General features: G+C 43.8%; 1 protein-coding gene and 1 long non-coding RNA gene across 6 annotated transcripts in view; one reads left to right on the forward strand and one right to left on the reverse strand.

The window, feature by feature from the left end:
- The window catches only part of RTN4 (reticulon 4), a 65,423-nt gene that overhangs the window by 23,928 nt on the left and 22,382 nt on the right, over positions 1 to 19,113 (reverse strand). The window contains exon 1 of one of the 5 annotated variants that reach the window (XM_081188418.1): positions 4,769 to 4,968. The exons of the other annotated variants lie outside the window; for them this stretch is intronic. Within the exon in view, the coding sequence (XP_081044544.1) occupies positions 4,769 to 4,802 (34 nt within the window). The 5' untranslated portion in view covers positions 4,803 to 4,968. Of the gene's footprint in view, positions 1 to 4,768; positions 4,969 to 19,113 lie in introns of those variants that run through there. 5 annotated transcript variants of the gene reach the window in all.
- LOC308584299 lies at positions 101 to 3,114 on the forward strand. Its single transcript, XR_014006755.1, has 2 exons — positions 101 to 1,586; positions 1,619 to 3,114. It is a non-coding gene; the product is annotated as an uncharacterized lncRNA (long non-coding RNA).

The following is a 19,113-nucleotide window of genomic DNA, read 5'->3' on the forward strand; positions in this document are numbered from 1 at the left end:
CTCGTCCAATGGCCGTTTCCCCTGTAATTCCTTGGAATGCAGAACATATGTTTGCAGCTATATGCTACGCTCTACATTTAGATTTCAGACAGAGGCAGCTACGGTAGTCAAACGGCATTCCTTTAAAAACAGGGCAGGGGGGAACCGCATAAAAGGTATATATATTTGAGGAGAAAGAGGTTGTAACACTGTCCATATGCTCTTCTTGTTGTTTAATTCTTTGAATGGTGTTTAAGAGAAGCAAATATATTGCTACAGGGTTGCAATTGCAGCGTTGCTTTTGGACAAGTTCCATATCTGACAAGAGTGCGTCAGGATGGGAACTGGGAACTCACTTAGGAAAGAGCGGACGTTTTGCAGCTTTTAAACAAGTGTTTTTTGGTAGCGCTTAAGACAGTAAAAAGGGGTGTTCTTTTTCTTCATACACAGGCAAATTTCTATGAAAGGTGTGCTAACCAACCAACATTTTTCTCCTTTCCTTCTTTGGAAAATGAGAATCGGGAGAATACTACAGGTCACTAATTCATTTCTAATAACCTGAAGATAATGATGTTTTAAGAACAGGCTGATAACCTTTTTGTTCTTTTCGTGTATACCGCTTTGGATCCATTTGCTGGGAAAGCGTGTATAAATGTTTAAATTAGGTAAACAAAAACAAATAAACCTAGGAATTTTTACGGCCGTGCAGCAAATTGCCAGAACTTCAAGGTGAAGAACATGAGGAACAATCTATCCACCGAGCAGGAATATATCCACCAAGCAATATATCCTTCCAAGTGCAAGCACAGACTCTAGTACCAAGCGTGGGCTTGCCTCAAGGGGCTTGGCAAAGAGGCAGAGCTATACTAGGGACTTCCCTCCAAATGAAAATAGCATTGGAGGAGCTGCGTTGTCAGGACAATAAATAGTAAGGGAGAGGCAGAGTTCAACTGTGCAACTATGGGCTCCTTGATGCAGCTATTTACACTTTCTTTTTTTAAAAAAAACAACCATGCTAATGGCATCCGTCCAATTAATGCCATGCCTAATTTGGCCCTACAGCTTTTTTCCATGGAAGCTCTTGAAATTCACATTCTCCTCTTTCGCCAGGGAGTGGAGCTCTGCAGGCACACAGCACGGATGCACGGGCGCATCTCGTGGCAGAAAAGAAGAGGAAGCTGCTCTCTTTGCACAGCCCCTTGGATCTTGTCCAACAGGTGTCCCCCGCCTATCACCCAGGCCTAAAACATTAGCCAAACAAAACACAGCTGGGGAATCGGGCACAGCGCCAGCTTCTCTTAAAAATATACTTTTGGCTCGGGAATGTGGGCCAGAGAGAGAGGGGTGCTTGTGCAACACCTGTTTGGATCCAAAGTTATCTCTGGGGCGTCACCAGAGTATCCACGCAACACAGAAAGGTCCCTCTTCCCCGCAACCCCTTCACGCAGGGGCTTCAGTTTCAAGAGGCTATTTACCAAAGGTTCACTTGCACCAGATTAACTGCAGCTCTTTTTAGGAAACTTGGGGGGGGGTGAAGTGAAGTGAAGGGGGGAGTATGGTGGGAAGTGAGAGAAAGAGGGAAGAAGAGGACTACAGTGGTACCTCGGGTTACATACGCTTCAGGTTACATACGCTTCAGGTTACATACGCTTCAGGTTACACACTCCGCTAACCCAGAAATAGTGCTTCAGGTTAAGAACTTTGCTTCAGGATAAGAACAGAAATCGGGCTCCGGCGGCACGACAGCAGCAGGAGGCCCCATTAGCTAAAGTGGTGCTTCAGGTTAAGAACAGTTTCAGGTTAAGTACGGACCTCCGGAATGAATTAAGTACTTAACCCGAGGTGCCACTGCACTAAAGAGCAGGGAAAGAGGACTACTACAGACATCAAGGTTACGATAGCTTTAAAGAAGCGGGGGTCAATTATATCAGGTATGGGGAATGGTTTCCAAACTCTCCTCTGGATGGACCACCTGACAGACCACTGAGGGTCTTGGCGGACCACTTATCAAATTTTCTGCCCTTTGCGGCAATTGCAATGCGCTGTGCTAATTGCTGTAGGGGTTCCCATTGTATCTGTGTTGCTTTCTTTTATTTCTTACACTTTCTGTGTTTTATTGCGGCTGCAATAAATGCAAAACATGCAATACAATAAAAAGGGGCACGGAAATACAATTTAAAATTAATACGAATATGTAACGCAGCGGGTGTGCCTTCTCTCTCATCTTCAGGCACAAATCTACAGGCGTGTTGTGGGCCACCTGAATGAAGCTGGGCACCACTGGTGGTCCACAGACCACAGTTTGGAGACCCCTGAGTTAGGACAATAGAACTATTATTTGTTATTTATCAAACAATTACTTGTTCCAGGTGTTAATCCAGGCTCCTAATCTCAGGACCATGGGTTTGAGCCAAACGCTGGGTAAAAGAAGTGCTTTTTTTCTGTAAAAAAATGTTTAGGGGTACTCTCGTTTTCCTACTCATATTGAAACACTTCCTCTAAATGAGGCCAAACTTAGATTCACAAAACGTTTAGGGGCATGTGTACCCCTGCGTCCCCCCAGAAAAAAAGCACTGGGTAAAAGATTCCTGCATTGAAAACGGGTGGAGTAGATGGTCTTCATGGTCCCTTCCAATTCTACAATTCTATGTTGGTAGATTCCATCCCATATACCAGCTCTGAATTATGCAGCCAAGTAATCAAAAGCACAGTCTTAATGCTCATGATAAAAAACTTCGAAAGAGGGTCCTTCTCCTTTAGGGGGTGGGGAAAGATGGGGATACCCTAAGCTGCTGATTTTAGACTTGTACACCACTGGTAAGGGAATTTCATTCATTCCCAACAAGGCTTTCTTGTGAGGAAGTGTGTGGGGAAACATTGCAACCTGTGTGTGTCTGTACTGGGAAGCGCCTAAACCAACCCATTTTAATCCTCCTCCTTTCTCTAGTGTAGCTGATGAAGCTACCTCTTTGCAGCAAGGTATTCACCCACGTAGTAACCAAGGACACTCTGTTAGTCAACAAACCATCCAACTTAGTGTTTGCCAACCTGATGCCCTTCCCTGTGTTTTGGACTACAAGTCCCATCAGCTGTGCTGGCTGGGGCTGATGGGAGTTGTGATCCCCCCCAAAATAATCTGGAAAGCACCAGGTTGCCAAAGGCTGGTCTATGGCCTCAGTTGGTCTTCAAACATGGCGGCCATGGCAATGGAAGTCAAAAGGGGGGGGGACATTTGTAAAGTGCTGAAAGGGGTAAGGAGGTTGGCTTTAAGCTCTCTACGGATGATTTCAGAACTAAATCTGAAATGGAGGAGGAAGCATCGCGGAGAAAAAGGGAAATGGCAGCCCCTTGACTGAGCTATGCCACCCTGCTGACCTTACTAAGCCTGCTTCTGCCATTTGGACTGGTGAGGATCAGCACAATCCCCACGAAGTTTGTGTGTGTCATATGCGCTGGATCTGAGTATGGGAAATCACCCCTCTGGATAAGTCTTAAACGGAAAACAAAAGCTTCCTACCTCATTAGAACGACGCAATTTTAATCCGCCACCCAATGTAACCCTTACTTTCCAAGACTGGGATCGCATACGTCACCAAAAGGGAAGTAACAGCATGCATATATACAATTTGTTGGTCACTGCAAGCTTGGCACATGTGAGGGAGAGCGTGCCAAAGCCAAGCAGAGGGAGCAACAGTGGGCTGTAGGGACCAATAGCTTGACTCTGCATAAAACAGCTTAATATGCATCCATCCACACTTGGCGACGCCAAACACTTCAAGAGGTGGAGGGGAGAGCATGACTGAAGCAAATTCTGAAAGCAACGTACATACATAAGCTTTTGAAACACACAACTGTGGACCTTGGACTCTGTATCAGACTGGCTGGGTTGCCCCATCATCGCACACCCAACCCCTTTAAGAAAAGTATTGTTTTGGATAGCTGGATTAAAAGCTGGGGGGAGGGAGGGGAAGGAAAAGAGAGCCTGTTTTCACAACCCAAAGCTTAAATGTGCCGCACAGACTTAAAATTCTTACAGTTTCACAACACAGAGATTACAAAGAACAGCGGCTGCAGGGGCGAAGGTCAACCGTTTTAACTATAGGTACTTATTTTATCCCAGCGTGCTTCAGATTGGCAATGCCGGTTTTGCAATTAAAAGCAAGGCAAACAGTTTTGTAAGTCATGGGAACCCACAACCCCCCAATATCAAACATTAAGACAACCAACTAAAAATAGCGTCACAAAGCAAGGAACGAGAGAGGCTGTGAAAACAAGGGAGACTTGAAACTGTATTGCTGGACTCTGCTTTGTAAAAGGACAGCACTGTATCCAGAGGTGAAAGCCCATTAATTTAGCAAATTACATTACGTTAACCACTAGCAGCATTTTTTGGGTCGATTTTTTTATTATAAGAAAAGCTCCTCTCTCTCTCTCTCTGAGCCAGCACATCAGCTAAATGGAAGCTGGCCCTGACATTTGTACAACCAGGACATACCAAAGGCAAGCTGTCCTGTGCCGTCAGATGGCAGGGCTTAATCCACTAAAACATTCAGAGCGTCAGGCAAATGACCCTTCCCCCGCCCCACGCTCCCCCATATTTAGATATTCCTCATTGCTGATCTTCTGAAGGACTCCCCACCCTCCACACTCTTGCCATTAGCCCTCATGCCCATTCCTAGAAAAACTGCTCCTCTAGAGAAAAACGCACACTATAAGCCTCTTTTGCACAGGGAGCAGCCCACAGCATCGTTAAAAGCTTAAAAAGAAATGACAGTAAAACTGGAAATACCCTTATCCTTCCAATTGCTCGGCTGGCTGTCCATCTCTCTTCACAATGGATCTGCCCCTCCAGCTGGGATTATCAATTATGCATACCAATGGAAAGGGTGCAGTTGGAGAAATAAAGCTGCCGACAGATGACACATCAGGCTTCCTCCAGCAGAGGTCTGCAGTCTCTTGCCTGCTGCACGGCTGCTGCAGGACTTAAGTCACCTGACTGTCTTCTGGGTGTGGAGAAGACTGACGCAGTGCAATCTGTAACTAGGCTACTGATATTCCCCGCGCTAATTCCTCGCTTCAATCTGCTTACCGTGGCAACCGTTTGCTTGTTGCCCGTACCAAAAACGGGATGGGGAGGGCAGGGGGAAAGAGACTTGACGATGCAAGACAGAAACACACACACACACACACACAGAGCTTTTTAACACTGTGTATATCCAAATAACTGGTGGGTTGCTAGATCGTTATCGCACCAGGGCAAGGAGGTCTTACAGGCAGCATGAAAGGACCCAAGGTGAAAATAATACATGGTCTAAATGAAAATTTAAGCCCAGTAAATGCATGCAGGCAAATAATACAGTCATACCTCAGGTTAAAGACGCTTCAGGTTGAGCGTTTTCAGGTTGCGGCCCACGGCGACCTGGAAGTAACGGAACGGGTTACTTCCGGGTTTCGCCGCTCGCGCATGCGCAGACACTCAAAATGACGTCACACGCATGTGCAGAAGCGGCAAATCGCGACCCGTGTACGCACAGATGCAGGTTGCATTCTGCTCAGGTTGCAAACGGGGCTCCGGAACAGATCCCGTTCGCAACCAGAGGTACCACTGTACATCTGTGTACAGCATTTCAAGTATTCAAAATACTTAACCATAGTTACCACCTCCCTGTAAGGTGGGCCCTGCAGCGATTAGCCTAAGCCAAGTGTGGTGAGCCTTTGACCCTGCAGGTGTTCCTGAACTACAGCTTCCCTTCAGCCTTAGCAAGCATGGTTGAAGGCTAGAGTTGATGTGAGTTGCAACTCAGTCACATCTGGCGGGCCAAGGGTTCCCCACACGAGTGAGTTCAGGACAGAGGTGAAATATGCCCTGGGCGACTTGCTCCATTGCAAACTATTCTTACCCTGCATCAGCTTTCAGCCTTTGCAGGTATTTTACAGATGCTTGATTGCTGACTGGCGTATGGCATGGATCAATTTCCAGGTTCTATTTTTATTTTTTTAAGTACATTTGACTATGTCGATGCTAACATTGCAGGGAGCCGAATTTTGGGCTGCTGTGTACCTAAGCCAGCCACTTTAAAATGGATCTCTTTTTTTAAAGTAGAACTGGTCAGCCTGCTGCTCCTTCTTAAAAGTACAGACCACAATTTGGCTTGCCACCACTCCAAGCAGTTTGGAAGGATTTGCAGAGCACGCCAGCCAATCCTCAATTTGTGCTTGCGATAAGTTTTTCCGATGGCAATACGCAGGGCTTTTTGTTTGCTTTGTCTTAAAATCCAGCCCCACCAGCATTTATCTGAACTGACACCATGAATTTCCTGGTTCAATAACTAGAGTTGGGGTATACCGGAAACCACGCCAGCAAAGCCACGCCAGTGCTGCAGCAGTGCACGGCACTGCACCAGCAGTGTGGGCAGGTTCCCAAGTGCAGTGCAGTGACTTACAACTGGAGGGCAAGCGTCTAGTCCTCCTGGCTGCTGCAGAGAAAAGCCTGGAAGTGTGACTAATGGCAAAGCTGAGCACTTACTTGTGCCAAGAAAAAGTAGAGGTTTTGCACAGGTTACAGAACTGGGCAGATTCACATTTTACTCAGCTAGAGAAAAGGGAAGGAGCTAACAAGAATACAATCATACCTCGGGTTACAGCCGCTTCAGGTTGCGTCTTTTTGGGTTGCAGACCACCGAAACCTGGAAGTACTGGAATGGGTTACTTTCGGGTTTCGGTGGTCGCGCATGTGCAGAAGCGCCGAATTGCAACCGGACGTGGGTTGTGAACACTGTGGGTTGCAAACATGCATCATGCACAGATCATGTTCGCAACCCAAGCATCTACTGTATTGAAGTTGCATGCCATAGCTAGTTGGGTCCTGCATCCACCACCATGTATCAGGGATTGACTACTATACATTTTCAACCCTATCCTCAAACTAGAATTTACAAGGGTTGTAGATGCCACACGCAGCACAAAAACAGAAATTTGCATAACACTTGTGCAGAACCATGCAATATTCAGCAGTAATTTTTGTTATGTTGCCTTAATTTGATTGGGGGGTGGGTTTGGGGTTCTCCCCCCCATTTTTTGCAATATTCATGGCTTACCAGGTTTCCAGAATTCTTCATAGTATTGCAGAGTTGGAAAGACCCACAAGGGTCATCTAGTCCAACCCTCTGGAAGGCAGGATAACCTTTCACCCAAGGGTGGGGGGCTTGAGCAAGGAAGAGAAGACAGGCAACGAACCAAGGCAGCAGTAAGGAGAGGTTGAACTAGATGACCCTCGGGATCACTTCTATGAATGCAGAGGTGAAAAAGCATGTGCACACAAATGAACCCTACACTGGTGTAAAAGCCTTGTCCCCAGGGGCATCTTTGGTGGGTTCTACTTGCCAACAGGTGAAAGCCTAGAGTCCAGAACATAACGAAGTTTGAAAAACTCTACCTTTATGATTAATTTTCTAATCATCCGCTCAGTTCTTTAGACGCTTGCAAAATTAAGAATGGAAAGGAACCTATGATTCTTTGTGATTAGTCGGGCCAGTGTATTCCCGGATGTGGCTATACTACCATGTGCTTGTGGTTGTTGTTGTTTAGTCGTTTCCGACTCTTCGTGACCCCATGGACCAGAGCACACCAGACACTCCTGTCTCCACTGCTTCCCGCAGTTTGATCAAATTCATGCTGGTAGCTTTGAGAACACTGTCCAACCATCTTGTCCTCTGCCGTCCCCTTCTCCTTGAGCCCTCAATCTTTCCCAGCATCAGGGTCTTTTCCAGGGAGTCTTGGGGGTTTGGGCAATTAAAAGCAGGTCCATATAGTTAAAGCTATGGTTTTTCCAGTAGTGATGTATGGAAGTGAGAGCTGGACCATCAAGAAGGCTGATTGCCAAAGAATTTATGCTTTTGAATTATGGTGCTGGAGGGGACTCTTGAGAGTCCCATGGACTGCAAGAAGATCAAACCTATCCATTCTGAAGGAAATCAGCCCTGAGTGCTCACTGGAAGGACAGACCGTGAAGCTGAGGCTCCAGTACTTTGGCCACCTCATGAGAAGAAAAGACTCCCTGGAAAAGACCCTGGTGTTGGGAAAGATGGAGGGCACAAGGAGAAGGGGACGAAGAAGCGGGGAGTGAAGATCTACATCAGGAACAAGAGCTGTTTATTCTGCTGCCCAAGGCAGTTGTCTCACCTTGCCTCATGGGTGGGCCGGCGCTGCTCAGGACCAAGTGGTTGTAGAGCTATCCAGGACAGAATGAACACCACTTATCTAAGATACAGCTGCCACCATCGTATGACATGTGCAAAAGTGTCAAAGATGTCTTAAAATGGGGGTAGACAATTTGGTGCACTCCTGATGTTGCTGGACATCAACTTCCATCATGCTTGACCATTAGCCATCTGGAAGTCATTACACTGGCTTAAAATATATCCTGTTATTTGCTAATTGTCCAAATATCACAATGGGAATTTACTAAGATGCTTAACTCTAGTACAGTGGTACCTCGGGTTAAGTACTTAATTCGTTCCAGAGGTCCGTTCTTAACCTGAAACTGTTCTTAACCTGAAGCACCACTTTAGCCAATGGGGCCTCCTGTTGCCGCCGTGCCGCCGGAGCACAATTTCTGTTCTCATCCTGAAGCAAAGTTCTTAACCCGAGGTACTATTTCTGGGTTAGCGGAGTCTGTAACCTGAAGCGGATGTAACCAGAGGTACCACTGTATTTAAAATGAAATAAAAAACTCCAGAAGAGGACTTGGGAACCATCAAACAGCATATAAACTCTGTGATAAATGAGTAAAATAAAAAGTTACAGGTAGGTAGCCGTGTTGGTCTGTCATAGTCAAAATAAAAAAATTCCTTCCAGTAGCACCTTAAAGACCAACTAAGTTAGTTCTTGGTATGAAGAAGTGTGCATGCACACGAAAGCTCATACCAAGAACTAACTTAGTTGGTCTTTAAGGTGCTACTGGAAGGAATTTTTTTATTAAAATAAAAAGGTTACAGAAGTAACAACACTTCCTAGCTGTCAAACTTTTGCAAGTGTAAAATACAATTGCGGAGAGTACTTTTTCGCTTTGCAAACACTAGGTGGCTGCAGTGCTCTGCTTTCGGTCTTGGGAATATTCTCAAGATACAAAGCTGCATTAAGACAGCTCTTGTGGATACATTTGTCTTTTCAAATACAGTAAAAGGAAGCTCTTGGCAGGAGAACAGCATTAATGGTGCAGAATCAGCAAAGCCGCTTTTTTATGAACGACATTACAGAAGTGAGGCAGGCTTGTAAATCGGTACTTTTTGGGGGGCGATTAAGAATTACCTATTGACTACCAAGCAGAGAAGCTCCAACGGAAGTTGATGCATTTTTTAAATTTTAGGCAAGAAGATCAGCCATGACCATGAGCACTGTATTTTTTGCTCTATAAGGCGCACCAGACCACAAGACGCACCTAGTTTTTGGAGGAGGAAAACAAGGGGGGGGGATTCTGAATCCCAGAAGCCAGAACAGTAAGAGGGATCGCTGCGCAGTGAAAGCAGCGATCCCTCTTGCTGTTCTGGCTTCTGGGATAGCTGCGCAGCCCACATTCGCTCCATAAGATGCACACACATTTCCCCTTACTTTTTAGGAGGGAAAAAGTGAGTCTTATAGAGCAAAAAATACAGTATTTCAGATTTCCTGCAAAAGGTATCAAAGAAGCAGTAGGCCTCTTTTACACATGAGCTTCAATTAGGGTGCAGCATAATAAAAAGTATTTCCAAATCAAGCAATCAAAACTCGTTATCAGGCAATATAACCCTACAACAGGTGCTTGTACATTAACCCTTGCAGCAGAAATGCCTGCTAAAAAAATAGTCTCAGTACACGGAAAGTCCATAATTCAGCTACCTTGCTAAAGATGAGCTGCTCTGAGTTAGTACCTAGATGGGAACTTGGAATTCTATGTGGGATACTTTTGAGTTCCATGGGTGAAAGGCAGGGGGGTATAAATCCAAACAAATAAAATAGCAAAGTGCTTTTGCTGGCCTTTAAAAAAAGGAACAAGGAAGGTCAACATGCAGATTTCTGGTGCAAGAAAACTGTACAATTTGGGGGCCACCAGCAATAAGGCCCTACTCGCCACAGGCATTGACTTGCAATTGCTTAGTTACAGGAAAAGCTAGACAAGACAGAAACTCAATATATTGAACTCCAAGCTCCACCAGAGGAAAATGCAATGTACGAGCAATGTTTATTGCAGTGTATTGTTACAGAAGTAGGACACAGATCCCTCTTCCTTGTTGAGAAGTCCAGAATCATTAGGGAAGGGAGCAGAAGAACAGCAGAAGTGACCAACAGACGATGGTGTGGGCAGAATAGCCTCCTGCAAAGTGTGCATTTGAGTAAGAATGGACATTCGACAGATGAGTTGCAGTGGAAGAATGATTACAAGTTGACTCAGACATCACCAGCATTTCAGTAGGGCTGGGAAGGGAGTTGGAGAGAACAATGCCATGCTCCTTCAAATCCTCCTATGCCTATTTCAGAATCTCAAAGCTAGAGAACTGAGTTTTCTCATTTCCAAACTCTCCCCTGCCACCTCTAGGATCACCCCACAATTACGAAGTCTTCTGGACTGAGGCTAAAGCTCAACACAAGAAAGGATATTTGGGGCTCTTAAGACTTGAAACTGGGTTCCCTAAAATATATCACATCTTCCATCTACCTGGACATGAAGATCCTCTTTTGAGGCCCCTTGCCATCACATGAAGCGAGGCTGGTGATCACAACAGAGAAGGCCTTTTCGGTTGTGGCACCTCAGAACCATGCCTGGTGCTTCCTTTATGGTCTTTCCCCCATCAAGTCAAGGTGTTTTTTTATTCAACCAAGGTCTTTTAAATCTTAGGAAAGGGGTTGGCTATTCCGAGTCCCTGCGGATATTGCAGAGCTCCAGCACCCACTGCATTGGCAAGGTGGGCTTGCAGTTCACAGTTTGCGGCTGTTGCAGCCCAGTTTGCAAAGTAATGCATTGGTTTGGAGAAATACGTTTTTAAAATGGCGGCATGTTTTCTGTAGTTCCACATTCTGTGGAATTCCATATAGAATATACCTGTCACAGAAACACACACTATCTACAGATTTTTCAAGTTCTCACTGTCTCTGTGGTTGTGGATATAATTGAAAGTAAGCAAGCAGCACCTACAAAATCCTCCATTGTTTTAGAGACAGAATATTTCTAGTTTGTTGCCTTTCTCCTTGTATTCTCCAGCCATATTCCCTATTCATAATTTACCTATAACTGTTCTCTAGCTCCGAGAGCAATCCTCTCCAGCTAGCTTCATAACTCCGTACCTTCAAAAACACAGTCCTATAAAATTCACATGTCCATATCCACTTAGACAAATTGACGAAGTTCAGGCAAAGTAAATTCGGGTTGTATTCAAAGAAGTCAAACTCACGAGTAAACCCACTGAAATCAACTGGCGGAATTAACTTACATCCATTGGTGTCAATGGGTCAGAGTATGACATTGTGTCGGATGCAGCCCATAATTCACGGTTGGGGGTTTCATGGGGCAAACACAAGAGCCTCCTTTAGAAAAACAGCCTTCCTAATACATATATTAATGCTTTTCTTCCTGGAACCTACTTGAGACACTCCTTCAAATATTAATTAAGCAGGGCCTAAATTATACATTGGGACTGAAAGGGAATGTGCTTAAGCAGCTGACATTTTTGGTGTGAGGAAGCAAAACACAGCTGACTGCTGTTTTCAACCAGAAATCGTTCTGAAGACAAGCAGCCTCCCTTTCCCTTTTCAAAAAGGTCAGAAAGCCACTTATGCACTGTGGAAAGCATAAATACTACAGCTGGATAATCAGTCGGATTATTAATTAACCTAGAAATTCAGTACCACGAGACAGATTGATGGCCCACAAATGTAGTTAAGCTCTGGGGGGAAGAGCAAAGATTAGATAAACATTTTTTTTATTACTCAAAAGACAAAGCAATCACTAAATATCAGCTCCGATATACGAAACATCTCAGTTCACATCAGCTGTGCTTCTGAATGCAGATTGCTGGCTGATAAAAGAGGGGTCATCCCTATATTGCTATTTTGGAGTTAGTGAAACCTTGGGTCAAGATTTTTTGTATCCCAAAGGACTTGAGGTGGTGCATATACGGTATTATTATATTATTTTTATTTATTAGATTTGTATACCGCCCTTCAGCTGAAGATTCCAGGGCTGTTCGCAACAGAAAAATTCAATACACATAACAAAACAAAAACGAATAGCCCATTTCCACAAACACATTTTAAAAGCTGTAGAATGTATTACAGTGGTACCTCTGGTTACGAACTTAATTCGTTCCGGAGGTCCGTTCTTAACCTGAGGTACCACTTTAGCTAATGGGGCCTCCCGCTACTGCCGCGCAATTTCTGTTCCCATCCTGAGGTAAAGTTCTTAACCCGAGGTACTACGTCCAGGTTAGTGGAGTCTGTAACCCAACGTGTTTGTAACCCGAGGTACCACTGTATTATTAATTTTGTGTATTATCATTTATTAAATTTGATACTAAATATGGTACTCTTTCATCCTCAACGATCACCCTTGTAAGGCAGGCAGGCGGTTTGTAAAATGGACCCCTCCCCATAATTCACTTGATGGGCTTCACAGCTGATTGGGTGATTTGAACCCAGGTCTCTTATTGCCTTACCGCTTTGAACCCAGCCAGATGGGCGGGGTATAAATAAATTATTATTATTATTATTATTATTATTATTATTATTATTACCCAACCATTTCTTTGTAGCCTCAGTGAAGAGGGTTGCTGTACTTCTAACCTTGTGAGTGAGTGACAGGTGTCTACTGACTGACTTAATACGCTGGAATGTTTAAGGAACACTGATGAGCTGTGGAGAGAGTGCTTTAGTGCTGTTCTCCGAATCTCTGGTTAGTTTTAACTGTGTTTTTAAAAAATGTGTTGACTAGTGAATGCATGCATGGCATGTTGTTGGCTTAGCAATCATGATTTGTTTAGGCGAAACAAAACCACAATCCTGGGTTTGGACATCACACTTAAGCTAGCAGTCTGCTTTGTTTAGCTGCTAATGGAAGGCAGAAGCAAATGAGGAACGCTCATGGCTTAATAAACTATACTTTATGGCTAAGCATTATTTATTAATTGAGAAACATTTAGAAATCAACAATGGAAAAATCTCTGAAGTGTATGTAAAACATAAAACTACTGTCAAAGATGCACAGATAAAACCATACTATGCTAGAGGTAAGTATGTATCTGAACATGTTTGCTGGGGGGGAAATGGTTTCAGCTTGCATCGAAGACAGTATAGCAATAGCTGTCTTAGTACAGTGGTGCCTCGCAAGACGAAATTAATTCGTTCCGCAAGTTTTTTCTTCTTGCGAGTTTTTCGTCTTGCGAAGCACGGTTTTCCATAGGAATGCATTGAAAATCAATCAATGCGTTCCTATGGAGACCGTCCGGGGACAGAGGGGAAGCGCCGGGGGCCTTCCCCTCTGTCCCCGGACCTGTTTTAAAGCAAGGGAAGGGGCAGCGGGGAGAATCGCTTCTCCCCGTTGCCGCCCCTTGGTTCAAAAGGGGTCCGGGGAGAGAGGGGAAGGCGCGCCTTCCCCTCTGTCCCCGGAGATTGCGGGGCTGGCAACGGGGAGAAGCGATCTTCTCCCCGCCGCCCCTTGCTTCAAAAGAGGTCCGGGGTGCGGGGGCAAGCTTCATTTTGCGAAGCAAGCCCATAGGGAAATTCGTCTTGCGAAGCAACTCGAAAACGAAAAAACCTTTCGTCTTGTGAGTTTTTCGTCTCGCGAGGCGTTCGTCTTGCGGGGCACCACTGTATAGTATATACTATAGCAATGCCTGTCCAATGTTAATAAGGCAGGGAGATTTGATCTCTGGTTAAGGGTTCTCCCATGGAAGGGCTGGTAAACACCTCGTGTCTGAGAGTCCTTGAGAAGTGACAATGCCTAGTCATGACAAATAAGCAACTATGCTAGATGAATAACTGGGCTAAAACAAAAGGGCTGGTTTGGGTGCAACCCTGAACTACAATTTAACACTATAAATTCACAAGGCAACAGCTTGCATGTTCTGTGTGAACCTGGACAAACACCGCTTTATTTTAACCATAGTTAGTGGAAACAAGCCGACTGCAATCCATAGGTTGGGAAGAAGCAGGGTTGCTTTCACTAATTGTAGCAGAGTTTACATCACACTAATCTTTCAGCACGGTTTACAATAAACTGCAGTTATTATAAACGGAGATGGAAGTGTCTATTTTTTATCACAGCCATAACAGAAAGTGGTATAGGGGGTAGCTAATTCTCTGAACGCTGCCAATGCAAAGCAATTCCAGACCATACAGTACACATTATTGCTTTTGTAACTAGTTTATTAAACTGTAGCCTGTCTTGGTCAGCAGAGAAGCATTCTTCAGGGCAATGGGGAAAATGTATGTTTTGTGTTTTCAGAGCCCAGTTTGCTGCATGTGGATTGGGCCTTCTGACCTCTTGCAAAAGAAGACACAGAAGTGTATAAAATATGTATATAGTACTTTGTATTATATCCAATTTATATTATTTTGCATGGGGGGTTAATAGTTCCCAAAATAAAACAGCGCAAGAAATAAAATGTCTAACAGGGATAATGACAGCAGGAGCTTTCCTCATAATTATATTGCCATACAAGAAAAGGCTTAACCTGTGGAAATTCTGCCAGCATCACAGCTGTTGAACAGAAGAGCTCTGCCGCCCTCCACCATGTGAAGAACTCAAAACATTTTATGAGTTGTAAACCAGCTATGTTACTGTAGCTCTTTGATCAACTGACCACAGGCTGGCGATACTGCATTTAGTGCAAGACCAGGCGTGGCATTTCCAATGCAGTGGAGGAGGGGGTCAAAAAAGATTTAAGATTGACAGCAACCAAGGGTCAAGGTGCCCATGTTTGAATAAATTCAATATTTAAATTGTTAAGAGAAAAACAAGCAGTGTACTTTCGTTGCAGCTATTTACTATCTATACCTGGCAGCAACGACAACAATGTTATCAGTTGAAGTCAACAGTCACTATTTTCTTTTCCAGCAAAAAAAAAGGGATTTGAGTCTTTGATATGAGTAGTGGTATTTCCTTTTTAGCGTTTATACCAGCAGCAGCAGCAGCAGCAGACCCACCCACTAGAATCCCCTTATTTTTTTTCCTCAGGCAGGATATCAATCCCCACCCCTCTTATTTGATCTATTTTTTTGATCTATGGGCTACTTTTAAAATGAGGCTGCATTTTAAATTGTATTTTAACCTGTAATTTTACTGGTGTTAGCCACCCTGAACCCGGCTCTGGCCAGGGAGGGCAGGGTATAAATAATAATAATAATAATAATAATAATAATAATAATAATAATGTAATAATAATAATAATAATAATAATAATAATAATAATAATAATAATAATAATAATAATTCTAGAACCTGCCACCAAATTTCACTTTTAAAAATTCCATCCAAGTAACTGGACAGCAATACTGGACTGCACTATAGGGTTTATATTTCCCAGTGCCTCAGCAGTAGCACTGGTAGAACCCATGTTTTCTCAATCACAATACCCAACCACCCCCTCTAGTTATGCATTTACATCAGTGTTTCCCAGTCAATGAATCCTGGGGGTCCACAACCCCATCCCTTGCCTCCCCCCCCAAAACCCCCATTTTTTTACATGGTCATATCACAGAAAGACATGCCTCTCATCGCTCCAGCATCAGGTACATACCTGAAGCTGTTTTTGCTGTAAACACAAGTATTTTACCTGAATTTACTTTTAATTAACCCAATAGCTAATATTTATGCTTTCAATTGAACTGCATAAGATGGGATTCGAACTTTGTTCAGGCCCATGCTTTTAAAACACAAGAAGTAAACTTTTTGTCTCCTAACCCACACACGTGGGTCTGTAGGTGGATAAAATATAGTTAATTAATTTCCCTCACCTATCTAATAAAACCCTTCAGATATGCTATTGTACAGTCATAGGTATACTAAAATATTGGGTTTCTCGATATTTTCTCTGGGCAACTATCACTTCTTTCCCAGGAAAGGGGTAAACAACAGATTCAAAATGAACCAAACTGTACCGTCTCCACTGTCTGAATCTACATAGAAAAACCAAAGCGAAACATGCACCAAAGAAGACTCAAAAATAACTTTCAAATAAACTTGGAAGCCCCTTTTCAGTTGTCTGAAGATGATACTTCCTGGCTCATTTTGAGGGTCTTCTACTGAAGTTGTATGACTCTAAAGTTCTCTGTCGCCATTGTCAATCACATCTCTGACTTCACACATTGGTTAGAAGCAATGAAAGGTGGGAGCAGGTCCATATTTCACAAAGTAATTGTTAAACAGTGCCTGCACCTTTTGCTTTGTAACTTTAATTCTACAGCAGCTAGAAACATTTAAAAAAGGAAAGGAAGAAAGCTCAGCAGCTGACCTCTGTTGGTTTGTGGTCCAGCACAGATGTATTCCATGTCTGCATTTGAGAACAATGTCTGATAAAAGAGAGCTTACAAAATGTACTTCCAATACCTGGTATGGCAGGGATGGTTTTAAATTCACCTCATCAGAATTGTGTGACAATCAAGAACAGAGGAAACTGCTTGATATCATATCAGCCTGTTTGTCCATCTGGCTCGGCTTGACAGCAGCTCTCCACGATTTCAGGCAGAGAAGTCTTTCCCACCATCTGCTACCAAATCCATTTTTGAACTGTACTGTAGATGACAGGGGTTGAACCTGTGTCTTCCCACATGCAAACCATGTGTTCCACCACTGACTTATGGTCCCACACTCCAGTATTTATTCCAACCCTACATTTTCTTAGGGACGCGGGTGGCGCTGTGGGTTAAACCACAGAGCCTAGGACTTGCCGATCAGAAGGTCAGCAGATCGAATCCCCGCGACAGGGTGAGCTCCCATTGCTCGGTCCCAGCTCCTGCCAACCTAGCAGTTCGAAAGCACGTCAAAGTGCAAGTAGATAAATAGGTACTGCTCCGGCGGGAAGGTAAACAATGTTTCTGTGCGCTGCTCTGGTTCACCAGAAGCGGCTTAGTCATGCTGACCTGGAAGCTGTAAGCCGTCTCCCTCGGCCTATAAAGCGAGATGAGCGCCGCAACCCCAGAGTCGGTCACGACTGGACCTAATGGTCAGGGGTCCCTTTACCTTTTACATTTTCTTAAAACTTAATTAGGGGGTCTCTTAACTGCTAGCGCAGCCTTCATCAAGCTGAGGTCTTCCAGATGTTTTGGACTACAAGGCCATGTTAGTGGATGTGAAGGTAGTGGAAAGTCATGCTAGTAGATGCAATCCAGAGAACGTTCACTTACAACTCCACTGAAGTTTCAATTTACTCCGCTCTTGAGTTTCAATTTACTTCTTCATTGTTACTTTAGCTTACCTATCTTCCGCTGGGACCGTGCGCATTGATTACAAAGTCGTTTCTGGGTCAGATTTTCCATGCCTTTTATAACAACAGGCAGTTCTTTCCATGCCTATACCGCCATTTCAAAGCGAAAAGGTGGTTTTTGTTTTCATACTTTTTCAGCAGCAACATAACTGCTGTTAAATGCTTGCCACAACCTTCAACTTCAGTCAAAAAGAGCTACGGAAAACAAAGGCTTCCTTTTCAACTGCCTTCTGCTTTGTTTGTTGTTGGTAGCATCAGCACAATACCTGTCTGTTTTTTAAACACGTTATACATAATAAACAACTGACAGAGTTCAAATGGAGAGCAAGAGAAGTGTTTTCTATTTTTAAAAGCTGGTAGCGCAGCAGGCAGATTAAGGGGAAGAAACCATAGCTGTGGAACACACTTTTAAAACCAGTTTAGAAGTGGCACAGATGTGAGTGCCAGCCCAGCTCACCCCTTTACCAATTGGGTCATTTATCCTTAAAAATGTATATTAGAACTTAAAAAGTCAGAGCAGTGGGGTCTTTTTGTATTATTTATATTTCAAGCTTTTAATGTATCACTTCTCCATCGGCATCAGCAAAATGGAGAGTTATCGACTACCAAATACAACCGTTTATAAAACTTACTGCAGTTTGACTGATCTGATTAATTTTAAGGTATCACTCAATTCATTTACTATGCATAACACATTCATATTATTCTATGCTTGCCTTTGGCTGATGCTATTAAATACAAAAATTGTGCCCTAGTTAAAATATTTATGTGGTATCAAATGTTAGGTAAAGGTAAAGGTCCTCTAGATGGTTAAGTCCAGTCAAAGGTGACTATGGGATGTAGCACTCATCTCGTTTCAGGCTGAGGGAGCCAGTGTTTGTCCGCAGACAGCTTTCTGAGTCATGTGACCAGCATGACTAAACAGCTTCTGGCACAACAGGACACCGTGACAGAAGCCAGAGCGCATGGAAATGCCGTTTACCTTCCCGCTGCAACAGTACCTATTTATCTACTTGCACTGGTGTGCTTTCAAACTGCTAGGTTGGCAGAAGCTGGGACAGAGCAACAGGAGCTCACTCCGTCGTGGGCATTCGAACCGCCAACCTTCTGATTGGCAAACCCAAGAGGCTCAGTGGTTTAGACCACAGCGCCACCCACATCCCTATGTCAAATGTTACTCTTACTTGAAGTAGGTTTATTGCTTTCAATCGATCCACTTAAGGCATTGCTAAGATTTTATATCAACCAATATCTATAAAATCAGAACTGCCGTACCAAGAAGGACTGCTGCAAATTTGAGATTTCTAACACAGCAGGCGTTTCAGAAGTGATGCAAAAATTATTGCTGTTGCTGTAATATAGATTAACAGGGTCTGCTTGGGAAGCTAGCACACAAAAATCTTTAGAAAGGAAATTCTGAAAAGGTATGACTAATTCAGGACCCAGCTCTTCAAGTGTAGCACAGGGAAGGCACAAAACAGTGGCATGAGGCAGACACCTTTGCACAGAATTAAGCCTTTGCTTTTAAACCATAAGCAGAGAAATGAAGCACTGAAAGGGACATCACAATAGGCAACTCAGAGGTATCCCACATCAAGGCTAAAGAATGGCTCTGCTCTGTGCCAGAAGCAGTTTTTCCGCTGAGTCAGAGGCTTATGCATAATTCACAGGAATCTTTCAA

The sequence above is a fragment of the Podarcis bocagei genome (assembly GCF_964188305.1).
Source record: "Podarcis bocagei genome assembly, chromosome: 3".
Lineage (NCBI taxonomy): Eukaryota > Metazoa > Chordata > Lepidosauria > Squamata > Lacertidae > Podarcis > Podarcis bocagei.